Consider the following 19,522-nt stretch of genomic DNA (forward strand, 5'->3'; position numbering starts at 1 on the left):
TGAGCGGTTTTGTCATGGGATCAGCCAGATTATCTTTACTTGGGACATATTTTAAATCAAAAATTTCCCTGTTCAATAGATCACGAATGAAAAATAGCTTCACATCTATATGTTTTGTCCTTGAGTTTTCAATAGGTGATTTTGTAAAACATATAGCAGCCATTCAGAAGTCAAACAACAAAAATCAGCGTTAATTTACAAAATTTTCACAGGACTAGTTTCGATGGTTTTACCGAACCATCATCTTCAGCTGCAAAACCGCAAATGAATTATCTTATCTAAACATTATTTCCTATCTTGTTCATTTGCGGTTTTGCAGCTGAAGATGATGGTTCGGTAAAACCATCGAAACCAGTCCTGTGAAAATTTTGTAAATTAACGCTGATTTTTGTTGTTTGACTTCTGAATTAGTATTTATTCGGCGTGTTATTGTGTCTTAATTATATAGCAGCCATGTTTATCAGCAAACAGTATTGGTTTTGAAACATAGTTACTTGCAATTTTAAACTGAATGCATTCATCCAAAATATTTTTAAACCAAACTAATTCTTTTGCTGATTCAGTCATGGAGATAAATTCAGCCTCCATAGTAGACAAACTCACTCCCCTTTCTTTAAATGTACGCCAAGATACAGGTGATTCTCCCAACAAAGCTATTTGTCCACCAATAGACACCATATCATCCCTGCTTGAAGCAAAATCCGAATCTGAATATATATTGAGCTTCAGTTCCTTGCATACCAGTTTAAGTTTGTGCTGTCTAGTATTGGAAACGTACCCTAAAAGTTTAAGTAATCCTTCCCAGTGAAACTTACCAGGATTGCTTTGGAACTGAGAAAATATATTAACAGCATAAGCTATATCCAGACGAGTACAATTGCAAAGAAACGAGAGACATCCCAAAACATTTCTATAAGGATAATTCATCATTTCAGTCGTTTCTTCTTGTGTACTGGGACTTTGAGACTTTGAGTATTTCACACCTTTAACTATTGGAAGGGAAGTAATTTGTATTTTAAAAGACTTAAATCGATCAACTATCTCTTCTATATATAATTGCTGATGAATTAAAACACTATTGTTCTCATATTCAAATTCCACACCCAGAAGCTTTCTTGTTTTACCCAAAATTTTCAAATGGAAATGTGATCTCAGGACTTTTAATATCCTTTTGGCCTGAACTTCACTTTTTCCAAACACAACTATATCATCAACATAAACCAACAGAATGACAAAATCTTTAAAACGATAGACACAATTACACCACTCAAACTTGATAAACCCTAGGTTACATAGTGTTCTATCCAACTCGTAGTACCATAATCGCCCACTCTGATGCAAACCATACAAGGCTCTATCTAAACGACATACAAAAGTTTCTTTTATCTCGCTCTACAAAACCCTAAGGTTGGGACATGTAAATTTCCTCTGATAAAGGAGCGTAGAGATAGGCGCTTTTTACGTCGCATTGTATATTTGCCCAAGGTGTGCAACTAAAAGGGAGAAAAAGAGCCTTATTACTGAAAAGTTGACTACAGGCGAATAGGTTTCATCATAGGTATCGTATTTAATTTGCCGATAACCCTGAGCCACTAAACGAGCTTTAAAACGAACAATGTTTCCAAATTCGTCACGTTTAATGTTGAAAATCCACCTGCAACCTAGTGGAGTCTTGTTTTTAGGAAGTGGAACAAGATGCCATACCTTATGCTTTCGCATGTTGGCCATTTCCTCTTCCATTGCCTCTATCCATTTAAGCTTTTCTGTGGATTTCATTGCCTGGTTATAAGTGTTTGGAATTGAAACATCTAGTCAGCTATCTCGGGTATATGACGGTGAAGGAGTACCAGTTGGATCGATTTCACCACTATAAGTGTTGCTTCCCTTGAAATCAAACAAGTAGGATCATACTGAATATTATGTTCAGTGCAATACCTTTCTACATCATTTGGCGATCGTAGTCTTTGATTAGACCCTCTCTCAAAATAATACACATCCGTACGAGTGCCGTCTGGCCTTGGAACAAGTTTACGAAGCCAAGTTACTTGTCTCAATGTAGATTGAGTGTTAGTGCCAATTGTATAAGAAGGTACATTGGTATCGGTTCTTTCCTCTATTTCAGGAAAATAGCCAACTGGAGTATCAGTAGATTGGAACTCTACCCTTTCTTCAGATTCCAAATCAGGAAGGGGGCCCAGTACAGCTCCACTGCCACTTTTCTGCATTCCAATTGACTCTTTAAAAGTAGCATTTAGGGTTCCTACTACCTTTTGCTCATTTTCCAACCAAATCTTGTACCCTTTTGTTCGTACACTGTACCCAATCAATCGGCCCTTCGTTGCCTTTGTATCAAGCTTAGAATTCCTTTTAGCCTTTGGAATTCCCACATAGGCAATCGTTCCAAATGCCTTAAGGTGACGTACTGATGGTTTCCGCTTAGTGTATAATTCGAATGGGGTTTTATCTTGGCCCTTATGACAAATTTTATTAAATGAATATGCAAAATACATTACTGCATCTGACCAAAATTCGGAACTCATTCCACTATCATGTAAGATTGCACATAGATTGTTGAGAGTTGTCTGATTAAATCTCTCACAAACTCCATTCTGTTCTGGAGTGTATACATCTGTAAATTCGTGCTTTACACCATTTTTATTACAATATGACCTGAATTGATCATTATCATATTCTCGCCCATTGTCAGTCCTAAAGTATTTCAATCTAAGGTTCAAAGATCTTTCCGCACGTGCTATATGCCTTTCAAATACTTCAGACACCTGACTTTTCTCCACAATGGGGTACACTACCACATAACAAGAATATTCGTCAATAAAGGAAACGAAATAACGTTCACCATTCCTACCTGGAATGTTAATAGGTCCCCATACATCAGAAAAAACCCTTTCAAGCGGCCTCTTCACTTGAATACCTTCTAAGGGTCTATAGGAGATTTGTCTTTGCTTATTGATTTGGCAATGTTCACAAAACAAATTAGGTGAGTGCTTTAACACAGGAAGACCTCGAACTGAATGTCTCTTACTAGTCCTGGCAATAGCACCATAATTTATATGACCAAACAGACCATGCCATAATTCACTATTGTTATGCTGAACTGTGGATGCCTCAAATTTTACAGATTTGCCCCCCTTTTTCACTATTTTCGGGAATACATGATAGTTACTTCCTATCAACTTAGCCATGTACAAAGTTGAATTTTCATCATCAGTAACTTTAATTTGCCCATTTTTACTATAAAATCTTGCTCCATTGATATCTACTCTAGGTCCAGATATTAAATTTTGTCTCAGTTCAGGCGAGTATAACATCTTTAAGCAAAATAACCGTATCCCCAAATTTCATTTTAACAGTACCCTTCCCATGAATTGGAAAAGTTACCCCATCAATAGCTACTAGCATATTCTCATTTTTCACAAGAGAAAAAGTATCAAACAATTCACGATTTTTACAAAAATGATGAGATGCAGCTGTATCAAAAATCCAACTATCATCATTATCTTCCAAATTGCTAACATTAGCTTGAGCTATAAAATGGGACTGAGCATGGGAATTATTTTTACCTTTACTCAACTTGGGTTTATTCTTACACTTAGGAGATGCTTTATTACTACTAGATACAGCTGAGGAAACAGAAGAAGCAGGTGAGGGTGATCTGGAAAAATTACCTTTCATTCTACAGTATTTTTGAATATGACCTGGACGGCCATATTTATAACACTTGAGCCCTTTAATCTGCTTAAATTTGGGTTCACAGTGAGTACTTTGAACTTCTATAGTCTTATTGGAGTTTTCCCTATCTATCTCTCTTAAGTTAAGACGCGTTTCCTCTGCTAGTATTTCCAGTTCAACATTTTTAAATATGAACTTTTCATCTGGCCACCTCAAAACATTCTGAACTACTTGATCAAATTTATCTGGAAGGAACCTAAGAAACTGGAAACATATATATACGTCTCTTACAGCCTGATTAATATCAGCTAACTGTTCAATTACGCGTTTTAATCTAGAAGAAAAGAAACTAATACTTTCATTTGGCTTAATTTTACAATTTAAGAACTCTGAAAACAGGGACATATGTCTTGACCGATAATCTGGCTGGAAGTATTTGGCAAGCGTATTCCATGCCACTACTGGGTCATCAATTTCACATATCAAGTTTCTATATTCAGGGCTTACATTCATATAAATTAAAGATAATGCCAATCGACTTCTATTTTGATAGTCGGCTATAATTTCTTTGGTAATACCAACATCATTTAAATCAGGACATTTTTCAATACCTTTAACCAAAAGCCATGCATTTTTTTCATTCAAGACAAATTTCATATCTTTGGACCATGTAAAATAATTACATGCATCAAGTTTAGCAATATTATGCATGACACTAACAGTAGCCGTATTTGAATTTTAACAAAAACCGCCCCCCAATCTCTTAAGTCCTAAATTAACTTTAAACTTCAAAAGTCTGCACTAAAAATAACTCAGGGGCTGGTGGCCCATAACCAACTTGATGCTAAAGCAAAGTTTAAAGTAATTAAACATTTAGCAGTAGTAGCAATAAAAGCTCCCTGAGATATCATGTTGTGCAGACATTGAAGACAATAAAAGATTTTGAACTTAACCAATTTATTAACAATATAATAAAGAATAAAAACACAGAAAATAAATTTCAACAATATCAGAGTCTTAGGAAAAATATAATATAACCATCATTCATCAAATAATATTTTTACCTGGTCTCCAAAGCACTGGCATTCAATACAAACAAAAATGTCCTAAACATTAATTATGCGGCCTAAAAATGAAGCTGGCTACACGTTCAATAAGTCCATAATCAATGGTTGAGAACACACCTGAAAAATTTAAATGAAGTTCATGAAAACACTTAAAACCGGCCTAACTCCGTTTGCACAAGGAATCGCCGCTCACGTATTTTAATTGCCGCCTTTATTGAAGAACATGGATGCCGCCCACGGCAGTCACTCACATAGTAGCCTCTGGAACCAAGGAATTTATTCCGGAACAATAATCTTGTGGACATGAACCAAGGAACCCCATTCCGGAACAACCATCCAGCGGACAGGCACCAAGGAACTTTATTCAGGAACAGCCATCCCGCAAACCGGAACCAAGGCACTTTATTCACTGGACTGCATGCATCCTTCTGAAGGGGCTGGAAACCGCTCACTCAAGTGCCAGGAAAGCAGGAACTAGGAGACTAGAAGGGTTGAGCCAGAGCGACGCGAGATACTTATAGCAGAAGTAGGCATGACGTCATCTCACGGCAACCAATCAGCTATCGGCACGAATCGGCTTTTCAGATGACGTAACATCACATTTCGTTTTTGCATCTCAATTAGGTTGAAACAGTCTGTTCTCAATGCAAACAGTGGCAGAAAGAAAAAGAAGTAAAAGTAACTACTATATTACTTTAAAATAAGAACTAAACTAAATAAACATTTCAAGGAGGAGGGATGATGCAGTAAAAGGTTTAAAATAAGCTATATTTTCCAACAAGATAAACAAACGTTAAAGTTTAGATAAACGAATGATATGCCTTTATGCATTTTTTGTAGCAATTCCACTTTTTGTTTAATGAACTTCGAAACATACTTTCGCTTTGTAGATCATTTGCATATTAATAAATATATATCAGAAATTCTATTTGACATAATCGAAAGTTCAAACTTACTTTTAATAAATTGCTTTAACAGTCTGCAAAAAATAATAAGCCAGATCCAATTCGAAGATTAAGGAACAACGCAATCTGCAACATTAACTGAAATAGATAATTAAATAATTTTAGCTTAGCTTACACTGTCCGTTATACACTAAACGCGTACTCGTAAACATATTTTGCGCACGCGCACAAGCATATTCTCAGCCGTTAAAGGCCTTAATATGATGCATGCGCAGAAAGTTTGAAGCTTTGAGGTCCGGATTATGGGTAAGAGTTTTGGCTTCCCTGCTCCGAGAACTCAATCTCACTGCAGGTCCACTCCCCCTTTGGGCACATCATGGAAGTTCAACTTCCACTATTACCCTCCAGGAGAGCAGCGCACCATCTGGATACGACACCAGGCAGCACCGGTCGTCTAATGCTCCTACCAGTCGCTTGGGCGAGCCCGTCGCAGCGGGACATTACCCAGCGATCCCGGGGGAGACCCCCCAGGTTACTACAACCACGCCGCGCTAGGACGTGCCAGACTCCGAGGCCGGCCAATAAGTGACCTTTTCCAGAGCCTTCAGAACCACCAAGTTCATAAATTTTATACCCCCGTGGCCGAGACTGCCTAGGTACAGATCCTAGCCAGTAGCTTCGCAGAGTTCTCTACGTCGACCCCCGGGGGGCCGGATTATGGGTGTCCGAATTAACGACTTTTGACTGTATCTTCAAATAATTAAAAATACTAACTTACCTAATCTTCTACAGAATCTTGAGTGCATGGCGGATCACAAAATGTCCATTTTCACGAGATTTCTTGCACCACCATTAAACTTATCTGTAATATCCTTCCTTTCACACAATCTCATTTCATACCCACATGTTGGACATTCATACTTATCTGCAATTAAGCAATTCTTTTCAATTACACATAAACGCAATAAAAATTTCGGATTTACTTTATATAGGGCCATGGGATTCAAATATTAAACAACACTGTTTCACAGAACATAGAATGAAACTAATGCTGTACAGCAGGTGTTTTTTACAAATTTACCCCCTTTTCCGATTAAAGAACAGTGATTCGTCCATTAATGTCGCATGACATATCTCATGATCTCTCATTTCCCTCACACAAAATAATGTGTAATCGGAACTGAGTACTTCTCACATTATTCCCAAAGTCCTAGGTAGTAACCTTTATCGCTTCCAAAATGTCGCCAAACTACCTGTTACCATATTCCAAAGATCAGCCAACATTTCTTTCAATGTAAGTTGCTTCGTTTTTTGTGCTATTACATTCTCTTTAATTCTATAGACAGACATAATCTTCTGTTTAGTAACATTATTGAAGTCCTGTAGCTGCTATTTCGAGAATTCCGACTAACTTATCAATCAAAATTTTCTCGTTTTCAGTAACTTCTCTGTTCACTTCTGGTAGCAGTATTTTCTAGATCTAGAACCATACTACAGATTTAGTCATTCATTAGTTGATTGATGATTGAGAAGCATTGTCATCACAATGAAAAACTTCTTTTATATCACCTTCATTTATTATTGCTTCTCCATATTTCTTCACAAAATCCGTTAATTGGAAATTTCACCTTTGTTTGCGATATCCGAAAACCTTTAAAATTAGCGGCTATCATCATCAAATTTAGCTATCCTTCACTATACATATTTTGCTGTGCATCATGAGCTTGGTGAATAAAAGACAAGTTGTTTCGTTAAATTTTATCTTGCTTCTATCGCGCACCGAGACAATTAAGCCTGAATTGTATTAGTTTAGTTATTTATTATATTTATATCTGTTTCTTCCACATGCTTAAGGCTTATCAGAGTTCTAAATAAATAAATTCCTACCATATACTTAAGCCTTATTGAGGGCCGGTGCTAGATATCTTACCGCCTGATGCAGTCTCTGTGGGTCCTAAATTCTGCGAGTCGATGCAGCCATACAAGCCCAGGCGCTGGTTCTAGGTTTATGTGTATATCAAATCAGTTATTTTTAATTTAAATAGTCCTAAATGTAATTTTTGGGTTTGTGAGTATCATCTATTTCTAGCATATGGAAAGAAATTTTTGGTAAATTTTTCCCCATCAACATTTTTTAGCGCATTTAACTTAAATCTGTAATGATTGCCAAGTGTAATATCAACATAAAAGGCTACCACACTCTTTTATTATTCAGTTACTAACATTAAAAAAAATGTTTAGGCATTGCTACATGAGTCGTTGTCGTGTTTTGATAAACATGCGGTGATTAAAGGAAAGTATAACAAATAATAATTTGCCAGGTTGGCGTCAGATTAAGGATGTATCTATGTGGAATGTTTCGGTTTGAGATGTATGCCAAGCAGATATGCAGCAACGGAGCCAAATTATTGATCGTACAAATTTCTGCTAAAATGATTGCTTCTTCAATAACAAGGTATTTTATTTAGTATTGAAGTGAAAATAAGAATCGTAACCCTCCAGATGTTTTATTATGTGCGAAGGGGGAAATCAAATGCGCATGTGTAAAGCCTACGAGAAAACGTTGTTGATGGTTTTGAGGTCCGGATTTTAGATCATTCCGGATAATGGACGTTCGGACTTAATACTGTAATACTGTATTCTAGCTCCAACAATAATTGAGTGGTTAAGGACTGCTGAAGACTGGTATTTCATATCTGATTCGAAACAAGCAAACAGGCTGGCTGTGGTTGTTTTCCATGGTTTTCCCCTTGTGAAACATTAATGTGTTTCCCTTACGATGTCCTCCATGAACGTATCCCTCCCCTGAGGTAGATAGCCCCAATGTGCTTTTTTCATCTTTGTGCTTCATCAATGTGCTTCATCATCTCACCTAAACACCAAACCTAACCTAACCTACTGTATTTTACATTTCAAAGAAGTTATTTGTTGTTATAGTTTCAATATTATTCTTTACCTTTTTTACTTGTTTTATATACTATCGTAAATTAAAAGTTTCTGAACTGTATGCTGAAAAAATTAAGGAGAAAATATATATATGTCGCAATATTAGACAATTAGCCATTAAACTAAATTATCCACTAATGTAGGTAAATTCTCTCTGCTTCAAAAAAAGGGTACAGTTTTGGTTGAAGGTTATGCTGCACTTGTTTATTAGCTAGGTATAAAAGGATTTTATGATACTTAGAAGCAGGAAATGTGCTAAATCACTAAATGTGGTACCCTCATTAAATGAAGAAGCTAGAATGCCATATTTGGTTAGTGGCCAGTTTTTAGGGTATATATTTATAATTTGAAAATTTAGCAGTTTGTATATCTGTTTTGCAAATTTCTAAGCATTTAAATATGTTACAGATATTTCACTTGAACAATTAGGATAGCAATAGTTATAAGGATAAAATGGACTCGAGGGTAAATATGCTGATTAATTTGGTTAATCTTTGGATTATGGTAACTTGGCGAAAATTTGGCAACCAACCCTGCTACAGCAACCTGCTAGTTTTGTTTTGGACACCATTTTGTTTTCACAAAGTAAAGGCATGTTTTTTTTTTTTTTTTTTTTTTTTTTTTTTTTTTTTTTTTTTTTTACTCAACATTTTTTCCAACAATCTGCTAGCCGAATTACGCTTATACTAGAACTTTTATGGAACAATGCTTAATCATGACAAAGATTAGGTGCAAAATTGGGAGAAAGTGCAGAATCGCAAACTGCTTGCCGCCTTTTTAAGAATTGCACATACATGGTATCATCCATGTACACGTCGACCTATTTTCACTTAAAAAACATCCCAGAATTGCACAAAAATGGCATTGTGCACATTCTTGACTTTATTCATGTACACTACTAAAGTCCTAGATAGTAACTTTTATCGCCTTACCAAAATGTTGCTAAACTACCTGTTACCATATTCCAAAGATTAGCCATTAATTTTTTTTTTTCTTTTCAAATGCCAAATATATGTTATGGAAAAAAATTAGCTGAATTTTTTTGTTTTGTGAACAAGCTCTCACTCACTTCAATGGTTAAGTCTGGCCCATTACTTGGAGATCTCTGCAATGATTTAGCACATGCTTTCATAAAATTAGTCCAGGCTATTAAAGTGCAATTTCCCTTTGTTTATATTTTTCTGGGGTTGAGACTAAATCTTAATTTCTGGCCAGTATTAGTAGATGTAATTGCATAAGTTATTTTGGGTTGATCTTTGAATTATGGTAACTTGGCGATTTTTTTGGTGAAAATTTGGCGACCAACTCTGTTACAGCAACCCTCTATTTTTTTTTCCGCCGCCATTTTTTCTTCACGAAGTAAAGACATGTTTCTTTTCTTTTTATTTACTCAACACTTTTTCCAACAATCTACTAGCCGAATTACACTTATGCTAGAAATTTTATCTAACAAAACTGCTTAATCATGACAAATATTCACTGCAAAATTGGGAAAAAGTGCACAATAGCAAACTCCTTGTGCGTTTTTCAGAATAACACATACACATAAACCATGTACACATCGACTTATTTTTATTTAAAAAAACATCCCAGAATTGCATAAAAATGGCATTGCACACACTCTTCACTATATCCATGTACACTGCTTTTTTCTCATAAATTAGAAAAATTTCACGAAAATACATGACAATTTTCTGAAACTTTAAACCCGGTAAAAAGAACATATATGAAATTACCTGATCGTGAAACGTATATACCCTTTCCAAATATGAACATTTCCGCGTATAAAATAAATAAAATATCCAAAAACTTTTACCTCTAAATTATCTATTATATTATAAACATCACCAACGAATTCATACCGCAAACATTACAAATACTTAGTGTCAAATATTTAAATTATTTCCATGCACGTTTACTTCAACTTAAACGTATACCAAATTCCTACAAACATAAAATTCACAAAATAACTATCATTTAATTAAAATATCACTAAACCATGTACACGTCAACTTATTTTTACTTAAAAAAAATCCCAGAATTGCACAAAAATGGCATTGCGCACACTCTTCACTATATCCATGTACACTGCTTTTTTTCTCATAAATTAGAAAAATTTCACGAAAATGCATGACAATTTTCTGAATCTTTAAACCCGGTAAAAAGAACATATATGAAATTACCTGATCGCGAAAAAGTATATACCCTTTCCAAATATGAACATTTCCACGTATAAAATAAATAAAATCTATTATATTACAAACGTCACCAACTAATTCATACCGCAAACATTACAAATGGTTACAAATACTTAGTGTCAAATATTTAAATTATTTCCATGCACATTTACTTCTACTCTAATGTATACCAAATTCTACAAACATATAATTCACAAAATAACTCATTTAATTAAAATATTAAATTCAAAAACACTACTTAAAATATAAATAAGCACATACATTAAATTAATAAAAATTAGCTTACAATCCTAATTACTTTAAACTAAATTATTGCTAATAATAATTTTCCAATAATGCCAAATTACTTTACTTCCACCTTACATTTAGAACAATTATTAAAAACAATATCCTCAAATAATTAAAAATACTAACTTACCTAATCTTCTTCAGAATCTTTCTTACTTGGTGGATACACTTTTATTATTTATTCAATAAAGTTATTGAACGATTTTTTTCTGCGAATTTTTCCTCCACACTTCCTCCGCTAAATAAAAAGCAAAATTCTCTTTATCACAATGCCTCAGAATGGTGCTTTTTATAGCACTCCACCTGATTTTGCACTTGGCTAATGATCAGACCAGCAAAGAGAGTGTGTTTGTAGAGGGGGGAGGGTGTAAAAATCAATTCTGAAGAGCCTGGCCAGTATGGCAGGACAATCGAAGGTGTGTGCTGGAGAAAGTTGTGTACCAGGAGAGTGAGGGCAGCAATTAAAACTCCGCTGACCTTTCAGGGGATATTTTCATTCTTTTAAAATGTTTCATTCTTGTAAAGTGTTTAAAGCTATAGTAGATGAAATAATTAGGTTGCAGTTTAGCTCGGGAATAGTAATTTAACTTGTTGGGAGATGAATCTTCAGTTGTCTATTACATATGCATTGGCAAGGTTTAAACTGTTGGAAAGTTGAGTATCATTTCAGGCTTCTTTGGCAAGGTAGTTGGCTTGCTCGTTGCCAGAAATATCGACGTGTGCTGGAATCCACTGTAGGGTACACACTTTCGAGATAGCTGTTATTGTGGTTATGAGCACAGCTATGTCCTGGGCAAGTGAAGAGTTGGCTGTCTAAATCACCTGGAATGCAGATGTAGAATAAGAGAAAACAATGATGCCACTGAAATTCTGGACTGCTTTGGCGTGAAAAATATCCAAAGCACCCTTAATAGCTATCATTTCGCAGGTATAATTTGAGACAATTTTTCCAACAGAAATTTTATGGGATTCACATCTGCATCTACATGTATGAAATAGATGCCAGTGCCTCATTTATTGAGGTCCAGCCTTAATTGTAATATTTTGGCCTATGTTACAAAACCTATTTTTTTGCATATGGAAAGAAATTTCTGTTAAATTTCTTTTCGTTAACACACTCAAGACAGCAGAACACAGCAGAATTAGCTAAAATATCTAATCTTCCCAAGCTTAATGCCAACATAAAAAGTTACCATAGTGTTTGGTATTCAGATAGTAATATTTAAAAGAAAATGTCTAGACATCACTGTGTGTGTCATTTCTTAAGCTGCCATGTGTTCAGTCATTCTGTGATGAAAGCAAGAAGTAATAGACAATGAATTGCCAAGTTTCAGGGATATAAATTATTCAGTAGGTGCAAAATTAATCTTTTAATGTAGAATATTTGTTACCGGTGTATTCCAAGCAAAATGGCAGCTACAGAACCAAATTATTGAATATATAGATTTATGGAAATAAATTAAAGCTTTTATATATATATATTTTTTTTTTGGATTCATAATTTTTATTTTTTTTTTATTTTTTTTTTTTTTTTTTTTTTTTTTTTTGGATTCATAATAATTTATACTAAGAAAACTTGCCATATACTGTCTAGGCTTTTTATTTATTTTATTTTGAATTTATATTCTTTAGTATGGAGGTATTTTATCTAGTGCTGAAGTGAAATTAAGAAATGAAACCCTTCACAAGCATTATTATGAAAAAATATCAATTGTGCAAGCGTAAAGCTTGCCCCCCCCCCAAAAAAAAAATTTAAAATGGATTGCTGGGATTTTAGTTTATTTTGGACATTGGATGCTGTAATTTCAGACCTTGTACTGCATTAAATAGGGATAAGGGGAAAATGTAATTCAAGAGGGATGAATGAAAATATTACTGCTAACTCTTAGAAGTTTTTTTTTTTTTTTTTAAATATTGAAGAAGCCGAAATATAGAGCAATAGATTAGAGGAAGAACTATCAGTGAATATTTCAGAAATATACTTTTTTTTTTAAATTTAAATTGTCTGAATTGTAGTTTAAAAAAAATTGATTTGAAATTATGTGAACAGCCTTTGTATTTAATGTTTCTACAAATTTACATTTAATTACCATTGATATTTTAAAATTGGAATAAAAGTTAAAAACAGAATCATGTCTGAATTTCAAATGTTTGATGTTTGTGAGCTTAAGCAAAACTGTCACTGACTAGTAAATTCTGGTGCCTATTTCCCTTTTAAGTATATAATTCAATATAAATGAGCATCTTATTTTCTTTCTAAAATACCTTTTAAATGTATTAGAGCATAGTTTAAAAGCATTTTAAAAAGGAGAAAAACATTTTCATTTTTTGCATATTTCTAGTGGCAGTTTATCTTTAATTCTTCGTGTATATATGAATCCAGAATTGAGGTTTTGTTTTCAGTGGTCATGTCAGTAAGTTTGGATCGAATAGTGCAATACATTATGTCAAAAGTGCTATTGATAATTCATATTTTTCTAGTTATTTTGCTATCTTCAAGAATTATGCATCTTCAAGAAATGTGATATCTCTGCCTATAAACCTATGTTTTCTTTTCACAAGGTAAAAAGTATGAATGTAAGGTGAAAAATATGATGTTTGAAAACATTATTTTATATACTGTTATTGAAAGGGTTGTACGAGAATAATTTACATTAAAGAGTTATTTCCTTGTATACCTGAAACAATATTCTGTAATATCTAAGTATACTTTCTTTTTAGGTGAACAAGAGCAGTGGTCTACTATGAAATCTATCTTGCCTAATTCTGAAGATGTGCAGGAAATTATTGTGACTTGGGAAGAACCATTGCAACATTCCGATAACAATCTCATGTATGCACATGTAAAAAATATGTCTAAAGAATCTGTTGAAGATTATTATGTTAAGGAAGAACCACCTGAAAATCTTTCCCAACAGTGCAATTTTGGACAGTCATTACCTGAAATTTATGACTATTCTTCAGAAATTGAAATTTCTGATAGTTCATGGGAACAGCCATTTGCTGAATCTAGTCAGGTTAGTCTGAAAAAGAAATAAATTTTACATTTGTTATATTTTAATTATAAATCGAAATTGTGATTAAAAATTATATCACTGACAATGTGCAGTCTCTTAAAATACCGTAAGATAGTCCTATTTTGTTTCCATTGCCTCAAGGAAATTCTGAATTTGTGTTAAATATGTTTTCATTTTGCAGTTACATAAAAATGTTATGCGGAATAAGAATATGATCCTACTTACTCAAGCTGAAAAGAAACGTCTCTATAGAATGCGAATCAAAGAAGAAAATCCTGCTATGTGGTCAAATATTAAAAAAAGGGAAGCAGCTCGCAAAAGGGAACAAAGAGAGAAAAGGCGTCACATATTATTTGAGATGCAAAGAGCTATGGAATGTGCTGATATGCCTGATTCTCCTGACGTTATGAATCATAAATTATATTTAGAAGCTCTGAAAGAAAGGTACAGTCACCAACTACGTTCAAAATTTCCTTTTTTTAATTTTATTTTTTGATGTTAATCTAATGAAATGAAGGAAATCTATTTTACATGAATCTAAGCAGGTTGTCCTTTTTTTCCTGGTTTTGATTACTTGATAGAATACAAATAATTGAATAATGTGTTATATTCTTGATTTAAATATCTTTCCAATTACCTTTACAGTATTACGCAAAAATAGACTGGAGTTATAAGCTATCAAATGTCAAAGACACACTTTCCAAAAGGTTTCCATGATTTTTGCTGCTGCTATTGGTTACCTGAAAACATATTTGAAAATCATTTATTCCAAATTGAATGTTCTTAACTCAAAACACCATCCAATATTTTTTTTTTTTTTTTCTTTTCTGTTCAGGTAATTTGGTTGTGAACTAAATTGTTTGTAATGTGAGGCCTTTGTAGTCTGGCATTCCACGGTATGTGATCTGAAGATGACAAAAAAAATTAGTCTTTGTAGTGTTGAAAATTTGGGGGCTTCTAGACAATCAGTTCCATCACACGAGACCTGGAAGGAAAAGACGGTCATTTGGGACATGAAGTCTATTGACCTGAGAATTAATAATAAGGGGGAGATTTCATTTTTGCAGAATCTAGAATATAATTTCAACTGTATGATGTCTTTTGATTTAACTTTTTAACAGAAGATTAAACTGGAAATTTTGTACAGTGTAGATAAGTAACAGAGTAAAATTCAGGTCATTGATAAATGAATGAAAGTTTAATTATATGGTCGTTTAACAGTTACTGAAAAAGGTGGGATTTATCTGGATTAACAAGCTCTTTAGGTGATAACTTACTAAGATTTTTCTGCAGTTTAAAAATATAGTTTTATTCATACTTTCTGCTTGAATCATTTCCTTCTGTTCATGTTCCATCTGCAACACATTAAGATAAAATGTTTCATTCTAGAAAGCTAATGTTTTGATTTAGAATTGTAAAGTGAGCTATAAAAGCAAAATTTATTGCAACTGTACATTTATTGTACGGGAATATGTGTTTAGTCATATCTTATGCATGCAAAAACATTTGGTTTATCTTTATCATTTGGCATTTCATGTACTTATAACATGATTTTTTCCATTTAGGTATCCAGAACTTTGGAATCAGCTAATAAATGCTCTTCCTGCTACCCAAGATAGGAATGAGCAGCTTTATAATGAGAGAAAAAGTAAAAGTCGCAGACTTATGCCAAAACCTGCCAAGATGTACAAAGATGTAATTGAAGCACAAAAGAAACGTTTGTATCGGCAGCGAATTAAAGAGGAAAGGCCAGAAATGTATGCCAGGCAGAAAGCTAGAGACGCTTATGCAAGAAGTGTGCAGAGATTAATGTTAAAAAAGAAAGGTGCAGCTAAAAAAAATGGAATTAATGTTGAAAGGTATACTGTTATTTTTTGATATTTTATTATCTTAAGTTTTTTTTTTTTTTTTTAATTATTCTTTGACTTGTTTCCTTATTTTAAAATAAAATAGTTAGGATTATATTATTAATCCTACAAAGATGAATATTGACGCTATGTTATTTTGACGGTTTCAAGTTTTCTTTTGAGTGCTATATAATTTTTGGGTTCAGACTGCCAAAGTTTTGTAACTTTTCCTAACTTTATTATATATATACACATGCATTTGCAAAATTTATTCAGTTCTGTAAAAGTGGGGAAAATGTGTTATACAGTACAAAGTCCATAATCCGGACTCATCAGGACTTCGGCGATTCTGGATTATAGATCATCAATTTAAATCTGGTAAGATGGCATGCAGAAATTATATAATTAAAAATATGAAACCGTAATTTATGAAATAAAGAGCAATTATGATCTAAAGGGTATCAAAATTTACAAAAAAAAGCTTAATATTTATTTGTTTACTTTAGTAAACATTTCTATCAATGTAAGTTGTTTAAGTTGCTTCGTTTTTTGTGCTAATACTTTCTCTTTAATTCTATAAACAGACATAATTTCTTGTTCAATTACAAAGTTCCACTGTTCAAGTCCTGTAATTGCTGTGTTAAGAATACCGACTAATTTGTCAATCGAAATTTTTTCGTTTTTAGTAACGTTCTCTGTTACTTTCTTCATTGTTGGAAGCACGCATGGGTAAATGCTTTACCAGCTATACGCGCATGTGTAAGTTTGAGGCTTTGAGGTCCGGATTATAGATCATTCCGAATAATGGACGTTCGGAATGGAGACTTTGTACTGTATACCAGTTCAGTCCAGAACCATAATTCTAATGGCATTATAGTGGCGTGATGGTTATGTGCTTGGTGTATATCCTTGAATTGACATAACTCCTTTTCCTTAAACATAACCTTTATTCACATACACCATAACTTTAAACGCAACTGAAATAACAGAACGAAATAACAAAATCTACTAAACTAAAATTCAAACATCTTATGTTCCAGCTAAGGGCGAAGTGAGCTAGTTCACTGCCGCGCTAGCAGTTTTTACATAAACCACATGACGTGGATTGGCTGCGCATGCAGTCGAACATTAGATTGCCACAGAGTATCCCCCTTAGTGACACAGTCATGACACAAAAGGGGTTGGCTGTAAATTTCCAATTTAAGATATGCACATTGAAATAACAGTTATACTTTAAAATTGTACGTACAAAAAAGAAATACAAATATATGAATAGTAATAATACATTTACAATTCTGATTGGAGTATATACTCATACAATGCATAACTTAGTTAAACAAAAATAATGAAAAGTTAATAAGCATTTTATATAACTCTCAATACGTATGAAAAAAAATTAATCAAATATCTATACACTGTAATATTTGCAGCAAACCACAAGAGAAAACTTTAATCATATTACAGTAATTAGTTTTTAGGAAAATGAACACTACGCCCACTTTGTGTAACTACTTGTTTTGGAACAATTTTTGAGTCTTCACAAACTTCCTGTGGAAACTGAGGAATTACAGGTGAATTTATACATTCTAACAACATATATGCTGGTTTCAAACGATTGATTGTAACTGTAATCTTTTTGTTATTTACCACAATAATAAAATTTTTATCCATTCTTTTAACCACGGTATGAGGGCCAGTGTAAGGTGGAGTTAGAGGTGGTTTAACAGAATCGATACGCAGAAATACATGAGAACAGGTTTGAGGTGCTGGATGTACATAAATTGGTGATTGAATATGCCTAGAGGTTGGAATAGGTCTAACTAAATGCATGACTGATCAAAGTTGTGGCACATAAGATTCAGTAGGCGATACAATATTTGTAGCATTCAGCATATCTGACGGTAATCTAAGTGTAGTACTGTAGACAAGTTCAGTGCAAGTAGCATTTATATCTTTCTCAATGGCAGATCTAATACCCAACAGAACACTAGGCAGAATTTTAGTCCATTTTGGGTTGTTATGAGCCATTATTGAACTTTTAAGTTGCCTATGAAATCTCTCAATCAGTCCATTGGACTGAGGATTATAAGCAGTAGTTCTAATGCGATGTGTATCCAAAATTTTCATTAAATCCTTAAATAAGTGAGATTCAAAATTTCGACCTTGATCAGTTGTTATTGATACCGGGCAGCCAAATTTTGCTATCCATTTATGCACTAACACTTTGCAAGTTGTCTGAGCTGACATGTCGACAGTAGGTATGACTTCTGGCCATCTGGTAAACCTGTCAATAATTGTCATGCAATAACGGTTACCTTCAGACGGTGGAAGAGGACCTATGAAATCAATATGGATATGTGCAAATCTTGCATCAGGCAAGGAAAAGGTACCCATCAGTGATTTGGTATGCCTATGAATTTTAGAATGTTGGCACTGTAGACATGATTGAACTGCAGTTTTAATAAATTTCTTCATATTAGGTCAAAAATAGTGCTTAGTAATTAGCTTTGTTGAAGTTGAAATACCAGCATGAGAAAGACAGTGAATGTTCTGAAATATTTTAGAGCAAAAAGATTCAGGTATGAATGGTCGAGGTATACCTGTGTCCATATTACAGTAAAGTGTAACATCTTCTAAAGGAAAGTAATGTTTCTCAAGTTTAAAAACTGGTGAAGATTGAGATAAGTAATTTTGAATTTCAGAGTTCAGAATTTGTGCTTCAGATAACTTTTTATAATCAATATATTGATTATCAGATACTGCATCTATTTCTACCTTAGATAAGGCATCAGCAACGATATTGTCACGACCTTTGATGTATCGTATGCCAGTGGAAAATTGGCCATCGTGGAAACACTTTTCGGGCTTCTACTTAAAAGCATATATTTAGGGCTTTTGGTCAGTGTAGATTGTAAAGACCCTGCCTTCAAGCATGTGCTGAAACTTCCTAATAGACAAATAAATTGCCAATAGTTCTCGATCATAAGTTGACCATTTCCTTTGACTTTTGCTGAGTTTAACGGATAGAAATGCAATGGGTTCCCAAACTGAATTATGCAGTTGCATTAATGAGCTACCAACCACAACGTCCGATGCATCAGTACAAAATTTCAAAGTCGCACCAGGAATTGGGTGTTTGAGAAGGGTTGTCTCAGCAATTGCCTTTTTTGCATTTTGGAATGCTTTCTTGGCTTCAACGTCCCATTCAAGAAGATATTCTTTTGTTTTGCTTGGTTGTGAAGGTTTCCTTTTATTAATGCGGCCTTCCAGTAACCTATTCAAAGGAGCTAAAACATGTGAAACTCTTGGAACAAAATGTCTGTAAAAATTAATTATGCCAAGAAATTTCCTTAACTGAGTGTTTGGTTTAGGAAATTTTTGAATAGATTCTACCCTCTCGGGTAAAGGTTTTAAACCCTGTTCAGATACATGAAAACCCCAAAATTCCAAAGTTAAACCAAAACTGCATTTAGATACATTAAGTCTTAACCCATAATTACTTAATCTTCCAGAAAGGGCTCTTAAGTGTATCAAATGCTCATTTTCATCTTTTCACGCTATCAA

At 33.8% G+C, this 19,522-nt stretch overlaps 1 protein-coding gene across 2 annotated transcripts in view; it reads left to right on the forward strand.

Moving 5' to 3' along the window:
* The window catches only part of LOC118197128 (uncharacterized), a 58,327-nt gene that overhangs the window by 8,987 nt on the left and 29,818 nt on the right, over window positions 1-19,522 (forward strand). For both annotated transcript variants that reach the window (XM_035368657.2, XM_085814602.1), the window contains exons 3-5: window positions 13,816-14,111; window positions 14,293-14,555; window positions 15,677-15,970. In XM_035368657.2, coding sequence (XP_035224548.1) covers window positions 13,816-14,111; window positions 14,293-14,555; window positions 15,677-15,970 — 853 coding nt within the window. The remainder of the gene's footprint in view (window positions 1-13,815; window positions 14,112-14,292; window positions 14,556-15,676; window positions 15,971-19,522) is intronic.

The sequence above is a fragment of the Stegodyphus dumicola genome, chromosome 4 (assembly GCF_044657685.1).
Source record: "Stegodyphus dumicola isolate Sdum_Otavi_A_Nest chromosome 4, ASM4465768v1".
NCBI lineage: Eukaryota > Metazoa > Arthropoda > Arachnida > Araneae > Eresidae > Stegodyphus > Stegodyphus dumicola.